A 9,097-nucleotide genomic window follows, 5' to 3' on the forward strand; every position below is an offset into this window, starting at 1 on the left:
GACATCTATTTATGTTAAGGAACTTATGTTTCAGGGAAAAAAAATCTATTGGATTCAAATTTGACATTTTTTATTATACTTTTGTTTAAATTCTATACATCCTTATCAGCATGTGTTTTGAAACCTTCTGTATTGCGGTGTTCATGATTATCAATTAGTTATTGATAACGAATAAATGTTATTTTTCTTGAAGAACAACCATTTCAACAATTCCTAGGAAAAAAAAGAAATCAAATTGGCCATTGTTAAGGAGTTTAAACCCGACAAAAGAAATGCATAAACTCATGTTTTTAATGTCTCCAAAAGGGAAATATATTTGCCTTTCATTGGTAATTCTGTGTCTAGTGGTTCGGTCAAGTTGGGGTCAGAATTGTGAAAGGTAAGACTTCATTTTATTAAGACACTATGACAATCAAATATCATTAACTAAGAATGTCCGAATGGGAACTATGGTGAAAATTGCTCAGATGCCTGCCCATATCCCTATTTCGGAGAGCTCTGCAGACATAAATGTAACTGCTCGTCAGCCTTTGCCATAGGGCTGGAGGATGCTTTCCCGAAGACTCCAGTTAGTAGATGGATATCATATATATTTATTGAAAGCATATTTGTATTGAAATTTCTTGTGTAGAATATTTTTTATCCAATCAAATTATAGGTGTTATTTTTGACATATTTTTTCTCGAAGTGGTTCTGTTGTGGACACCATGTTTGCATCAAATCTTAGTTATTTGCATTTAAAATTACTTTAATGAAATGGAAATTATTGTTAATCCTTTAAAAAGTCCAGGTCTACATTTGTTATTTTCCATGCTCTACAAATAAATAAATGAAATAGAAAACATGAATGTTACTGCTGTATACATCATGAATGCATAAAAAAGGTTCACATTTTCTCAATCTAAACAATTTTTCGCTTCTTTTCAACAGGAAGTACACTTTGTGATGGGTATGTTCTATTATAACAAAGTTTGAATAAATAGATTTGTATTCGTATCTGCTTTACAATTAAAATCTCTTTTCTAAGTGTCATTTTTGGGTTTATTTTATATAGACGCAGGGGTGTTACATGTTGCAGTAATTACTGGTATAAAAAGGACAGTCATTAATGTGTTGGTAATTAAAAGGATAGATAAATTATTTTAAACCTTTTTGTATATAAAACATGTACTTGATGTTTTGTCGTATCCAATATTTGCCATGAAATATTAGACAATCATTGGACAATGTTTTTTTTTAGCTTTTGATTTATGTATGTCAATACCTCGAGAAATCTTCATTTGAATAGTTTTTTGGAATAAATGACAATCCATTTCTGTGCCTTTGGTGCATGGCATGTGTAAATCCACGCAATGTTCGTTTTGATTTCAAGCAACTTATGATAAGAATCTATGAAATACCTTTTCAATTGTAGAGTGCAATCCAGGATACTTTGGTTTCAATTGTACGGAGATGTGTCCATTCCCAGTTTATGGTATACGCTGTGAGCGGAGGTGCAAATGTTCTGTAGAAGATTGTAGCCCTGCTACAGGATGCTCTATACCAAACAGCAAATCTAACGGTAAGGATCAAATCAATGCTGTTGTTATCTTATGCTGAGATTGTCCTTTGTGTGCATGATTATATTGAAAAGCTGATTAAAACCATCAATGCTTAAAGTCAATCAGATGAAGAATCTAAAAAATAAGATAAATTAATAAACAAATAACGTTTAGCTGATTCACTCATACAGCTATTTAAATCCGTCAATCATCGCTTGTTATATACTGGTGTCTCATAATATCGCGGTACTTATTTCTTTTGCATAAAAAAGTTATTCCAAATTCTTACATTAACTTTTCACCAAATACTATTCATAAACCTATTAATGGCCTAACTTTTTAGTGGCTAATTATTTTCTAAGCTTTCTTCGTTTACTTTGTATTCTATTTTTATAACAGGAAGTCTTATTTACCTCCAAAAGTGGAGAGTCTCATTGTATCGCGGTATTGAAAACATGGAGGTTAGGCACGGTCACAAAGTACCATTTTTATTTTTTTTTAATTTATGATGTAAATCTTCATGAAAACTTAAGTATAAGACAAACTTAAGGCTTTCAAAATATGAACTTTATTATGGATTTTACTTGGTTATATATTCAATGGTCTAAATAAAATAAAAACGGGAATGGAAATCTGTAAAATTTCGTTTTATTTGAATAAATATTTTTTCAACGAGTGTGGCATACTTTTTAATCATCACAAAAGTCAACATTCAGACGACAGACAGATAGTCCGTCAAGAAAAAAGATATGAGCTATGTATCCTAATTTTTGGGAAATACCGCGATACAATGGAACCCGCGATATAATGAGAATTAAGGATATTTTAATATGATAAAAAAGTCTAGTTAGTGACTTTCATGTTTGAGATATACAGATTACACCCAATCTGCGATTCAACACCTTTATTGCAAAACAAGTTAAAAAGGGTCTGTTATATTCTTTATATCTGTAAAAGTTTGGCTGTTTTTATAACAGAGTTGAATATACAGTAGGTTTTTTTTCCTAGGCCGAAATGCAACAATAAAATAAATACTTGGTGGTTCATTTTGATTTAATTGGCCACATGTATACACGTTTATTTCTTACTGTGGAATTTAAACTGTGACCAATATTGTTTAACAACCAAATGTGGGATGAGTGGTGTTTAAGAGATCTTTAAAATTTTATCACAATTATGTTAGGAAATATTGATAATGTTAAGATAATATAACAGAAAAACATTTTGAATAAAAGAAACAATATTATGTATAATTTCACTGTACATTATGGAAGATCTACAAAATAAAAGAAGTCTGCTTTTTAGGTAAGTATGTCATTAATAATTTTTGTCTACAATTAATGATGTTTTTGTCTTGGTTACAGGGCGTAATAAAATAAGAATTCAGATGTATCTCATATATGAAGTTCCATATATTAAGTGTGAAAATTTCTCGAAAGGGACGTTACACAACAACATACGTGAAGAAATTTAAAACAAATTATAAATCAAGCACTTTTTTTCGGTTAAACTGTAATGACACACCAAAATTTAAGCTGAATATCATACATATGGGGAAAAAAACCCAAAAAGAATATTATGATAGAGTTTATTATTTTTCAGATACCAAGTTTCTGATTGATAAAAATGACGAGTTTACCCAGAAACGTTTTTATCTTGTCGTTGTTGCATACGTCTTTGGAGGTGTTCTTATGGTTTTGGTCCTAACCTTTATTTGGATTGAACTGAGTCACAGAAAAAGAAGAACAAATAATGAGCATAAGATAGCTACGGAAAATGTGCCAGCGTATCATGAAATTATAATGAGTGAAGATGGGGGTATTTTTATCTCAGAAAATGAACATATTTCAAATGAAACCACAGCAGCGGGGTTGTAATCCGCACAGTAAATGAAAAATGCAAAAATAGCTACTTTATAGGCGATGAGCAAAATAAAGCAATAGCAAAAGACATACAAAATGTTACTTAAATACCAATTATACCGCAGACAACAGATATCAATGTAATCAAAAAACCTGTTTTTACAGGGAGGACCCCCCCCCCCCCAAAAAAAAAAAGAAACGTCAATGGTCGATTCATGTTTAGTAAGATTTGTACGACATGAGATTATTTTAAGGCATTCGAACGTCAGTAATAGTGAAAATTGTCTTGTTTGATGTTTGAATTAGAATAATTAGCAGTTTGATTAGTCAACCAGCAGAGAATTAAAGTGCAAAGACACGGCTATCTTTGTTAAATTCTGAATTTTTAATCATGTGTAGATATTATTCCTATTAATTTGAAAAGTGCTGGAGCTAATTGTGCATTGTTTATTCATTTCGTAATGTTACATTATTCCAAAGTGTATTACATCTATATCTGGAGTTTATAGAAAGACGGCTAAATTTACACAATTCCTGAGCATGAGGAAGTTGCTCCCAGCACTTTTCATGATAAGGAATTTGTCTCAAACAAAAAAGAATAAATTATATAGCGGAAAGATACCCGTATATTTTCCTAGAACTTTTACGACCTTTGTAGTGGTATATATATATATTCTAATTTAAAACCTGTCACGTGACAAACAGCTGATGTAAGCGATGTTGCTTTGGCCGAACTCAGCAGAGACCCGATATATACAAGTGCAAACACCACAATTCACATTCCTCAAAACTAATGCAGTTAAAATAATATATTAAGAGCCATTATCTGTAATGACTTCAACTTTTATATAGGAGCTGTGGCACGCATAGTCTCATAATTTCTCCAAACTCTCTATGATAAAAGTGTTTGATACAGTAAACTCAAATCAGGCAAAAATTGCTTGCTATGTGTCATGGTTACCACAGCAACATGTCCTAAAATCTGAAAAATGGCATTTTTCAACTTGTTCAGAGTCCCATAGTTAACATTTGCAGCAAAGCAAACAAGTGGCAATGACTGTTTCTAAAAGTCGAAGGCCTTATGTCTTAAATGCATGATAAACATGTTTGGTAAATCATCTATTACATACGTTACTATGGAAACAAAGTATTCAAAAGTAATAATTTTGTTCATTTAATTTTGTAAAGTCATACACTTAAGAATAAAAACAATTGTAGGTTGAAATGCAAGCAAATAATAGACAAGAGATCCTTGTAACATATACCAAGGACGAAATATGATATTTTTTATAGGTTGGCAATGGTTGCCATGGTTTTAATACCACAAAGGTATTTTAAATTTACTTTCTTAGTGTTTTAATCTTATCCTATCTTTTTAAAAAGCATATTTCTGCATAATTAATGATCAATCTTTAAAGGCGCTGGTGTGACCCTAATTTTCACATTTCAAAAAATTCAAATTCATTTCTTTAAATAGAGCGTTGTTATGGAGATTATCCGAAAAAAATATGCATAAAAATCTGAAAAATATTTTGTTTCTTTGGATACGTACCCTTGTATGTAGCTTCCCAAACCCTTTATGAAATATATATATGAACAACTAACCTGACTTTCAATTTTGACTACCACCCAATCTCTAACTGGATGCAAAAAGCTTGTACATAGGATTTAATATTGATAAAAAATTAACAAAATCGAACATTTTCCCTTCTTGGTAACCATTGCAACAGTGTTGTATTTTTCAACAAACTTTATCAATTTATGATATTCAACTATAGTTCTACCAGATAAGTACTATTCAATGTGAGTCAAATAATATGTTTCTTGATTAAAAGCTAAGTAAATTCCTAAAGCAGCAAAAAGTATCACTTTAAACAACTGGTAAGTTGTTTCCATGGGTACATTGCAAAGTAACAATTAATTCCAATATTTCTTATGTTATTGGTGTTGCAAGTTCCTAAGGATGTTTATGTGCCAGTCATGAATTCTATTGTTTTTCCTCAAGATAGTAGCATTAACCCAATCTTAGCAACAGATTTTGCATGGTTATACTGTGTTACCATGGCAACCATGAAAGTTATTTTAAGAATAATATTGCCAATACCTAATCACTTAAGGTAAGATATTTTTATTGTTTTTCTTTTGTTGTTGATTGAGTTTGATCATGTAACATCTATCATTAGTGAATATTGACCGTTTTTCAGCATTTTTCAGCATCTAAAATGTACATGTATTCCAAATGTACCCATGCTTATCACTTACTTAGAGATAAATTCTAAATAGTTACTTTATAGCATAAGTGGCAACAAGGTGTCATGTTTTTGTGAGAATAGTTTGTTTGTTTTTCTTAGTCTTTATAAAGGTTTAATAAAGATTCAAAGTAGCTGAAAATCTCAATTTTTTTCATCTTTTCTGGCTGTTACCATGGCAACCAAGACACATAGCAACGAAGTTTTATTTGATATATGTTTCTGGTGTAATAATGGGCAAAGTTTCATCAAAATCGGTGACCATTCGTGGCAAAGAAGTTTAAGTGGTTACAGAGAATCGCTAATAAATTTTTATTCATTTTCTAGGAATATTTTTAGGAGAGAGAGAGAGAGAGAGAGAGAGAGAGAGAGAGAGAGCTAGCTGAGCAAGGCAGAGTTGTATGGATGTAAATTTCAAAACATGTCTTTGAAATTTTATTTTTAAATTAATTTTTTTCAGTCTCTTTTTTCCTTACTATTTGACATCTTGGTATGGGGATTTTAATTTGAACAGGAATGTCACTTCTTAATATTTGTTTTATCGAAATATATGTAAAAAATACAGGATCGTTTTACGGGTATATACACAAAGACTTCAAACATCTTTAAACTTCCCCTTTAAAAAATGGCCGAGATAAAAGCGTTTCTTTTTTTTTCTCTCTAATTTTTTTGAATTTATAAATTATTTTACTGAGACAATTTAGCTCTATTTGTTTCATATTGATTTATTTCTTCATTAAAAATCTTAATCAATTTGCATTTACAAGACTGATATATTTTTTGACATTACGAGATTCAGTCTACTCATGAAAATATTATTCTCTTGTTTCTTAATATAAAATAAAAGATGACTTACAATTGTTCATGTGAGCAGATGTCATAAAACTATATTTTCGGTTATTAATACCAAATAACTATCTCACAAAAGCTCTTTCTGTCAATCCCTTTCTAAAGAAAAACAATGTATTCTATAACGTTTTAATGTGAAATATCAAAATGTGCTATAAAATTGAATTATCATAAATTCAAAGGATATACTAAAATATCATTGCAGGAGACATATTGAAAAAATAGAAAAATTTCCATGATATTGCAAAGTCTCACACGTTGCGTTAATATTTCATAATCTTTTCCTTATGAAAGTGTTTTTCCTTCCTACGACCTTAATTTCTATTAAAAGGTTAGCCACATTTCTTTTCATATTTATTTTGTCACATGCTTTACCAAGAACAATATGGAAATTACACAAAAAATCAAATATTTATTATACAAATATCATAAGCTGACTAAATGCAACACGCAATATTCTTAAACAATGAATAATGACATGGAGTTCCGCATTGATATTGATTAATTAAATGAAGAAAAAGGAAACTGAATTGAAAGCGGTTTGACTATTTCTCAAGGACAGAACAAGTAAAATTTTGAACTTTTCTCTTGTTGATTTTTTGTTCTGTGTTGAATCTCTTTAGGTACAGAAATTTATTGAAGTTTTTGGATTTATTTTTAAATGTACTTTATATAAAATGTGATAACAGCAAATTAAACTCTGTCCGACACAGAAAAAATATATTTAATACATAAACGTATATTTATACACAATGACACAATTACTAAAGATATAATAAAATTCTTCTGACAGTATTTCTTCACTGAACATAATTGTCACATTTTTAATTTTGAAAAAAAAAAAAATTGACTCTTAAAAGCGAGAAATATATGAGCAAATTCTTGCTGTTTTTCAACATTTCACAGAGAGAAGTATTTAATGACGTTTATAGAATCTACATGTAAAATTTCTTACATAATTAATGTAACAACAATTTTCAGGATTTTTATCAAAATTTTCATTTGAATGCCCTTATAATTGGGACGTCATGTCCAATTTTCACCATATCATTAATTTTATAATATTTTTAGAAACCAAAATCTACTTTAAAATTGAATGTGCAGTTTTTATTCTTTTTTTTTAGGCAAACACTTGCATTAGAAAAAAAAAACACGAACAAACACACCTCTATCTACTTACGTATAAATCTAAAATCTGAAAAAGCATAAGAGATCATGTTTATAATGACGTTGTATTCTTTGTTTCAGACAGTAGGCTATTTTGGAAGAAAAACCAAGTCCGTGCAAGTTATGTTTAAGATTTCCCCATCGTCCTTCGTCATAATACGTCATGGTATTCATTCTATCATACTGAGAGTTTGAATACGTGATAAATCCCATACAAACAGTGAACTATATATGAATATATATCAGTTGAAGCAGATATGTCATTAAACCCGTTAATAGTAATATTTAACTTTCTTTTTGTTCCTGAATTATTTTTTTTTATTAATAAAACACTTTATTATCGTTGTTAATATTTATTCGGAATGAGAAACCTTACACAGGGAAAAATGCATGATTTACGATCATACTTTGATAAAAGTCGGACATTTGCAATTATCGTGATGCATATAGGATAAATAACAATTTATGATTTCTGAAATCAGCTTATAAAAGATATGCTTAAAGGTATTAAGTTTATCATCATTACATTATGCACTATTACAAAATTATATTTTAATTCAGGAAGTTTTTGTTTCAAATTAAAATCATTTGTACATTCAATATGTGTCATGATTAATATATACAAAATTAATCAGATTGAATTCCATTCTGTGTCCTTCCGCATAATTGTACAAACAAAGTTATTGCTTGTTTTGAGCGTGCGGAATAAACTGTGACATGTTGAACTTAATTATATTCAGAAAAAAATATATGTGTTCATCATATGAAATTTATTTCTTGTAGTCAAAGGAATGATTTTTAGCAAACATATTTGAAAATCTTTTGAAAGAAAACAAAATGGACTGAGGTTCAAAACTTTTAACTGGAATCAGGAACTGCACTTATTAGTGAACATAAAAGATCCACTGTCTCTTATGTCTCCAAAAAGGGAATCTATGCATATTCTTTTCTTGATCATCTTTCTAACAGTTTTAGAAAGTCGGAGTCAATATTGTGGAAGGTAAGATATCATATTGATGAGAACATTTGATACACATTTTGAAAGTCAATAACAAATTATTTATGCAACAATTTCGTTTGTTTTAGTAAAAATGGTCGGAAAATCTGCTGCAGTGGCTTTTGGTACGAGCAAAAAAATAACCAATGTTTGAGTAAGTCATTAGTTATCTTTAAAGATTTCGGGTTCCGGCATTTAAAAGGAAAGTTTTAGGTAATTGAGGTCATTTTTTAACTGAAAAAAAAAACAATGCTTCAGAATGTCCAGACGGGTACTATGGTCAGAATTGCTCAGATGCCTGCCCATTCCCCTACTTTGGAGAGCTCTGCAAGCATATATGTAACTGTTCGTCTGCTATGTGTCATAGAGTTGGAGGATGCTTTCCCGAAAACTCAGGTAAGCAGTCAGTAATACAAGTATTGATCAATAGAT

At 30.0% G+C, this 9,097-nt stretch overlaps 1 protein-coding gene across 1 annotated transcript; it reads left to right on the forward strand.

The window, feature by feature from the left end:
- The first annotated feature begins 440 nt into the window (after positions 1-440).
- On the forward strand, positions 441-3,418 carry LOC133178472 (platelet endothelial aggregation receptor 1-like). Its single transcript, XM_061313168.1, has 3 exons — positions 441-522; positions 1,415-1,561; positions 3,144-3,418. Exons 1-3 carry the CDS (start codon positions 441-443, stop codon positions 3,416-3,418), a joined length of 504 nt encoding a protein of 167 aa, XP_061169152.1.
- Positions 3,419-9,097: the final 5,679 nt, after the last annotated feature.

This window comes from Saccostrea echinata, unplaced genomic scaffold, assembly GCF_033153115.1.
Source record: "Saccostrea echinata isolate AGI-Se365-2 ecotype Australia unplaced genomic scaffold, CSIRO_AGI_Sech_v1 ptg000003l, whole genome shotgun sequence".
NCBI classification, from domain to species: Eukaryota; Metazoa; Mollusca; class Bivalvia; order Ostreida; family Ostreidae; genus Saccostrea; species Saccostrea echinata.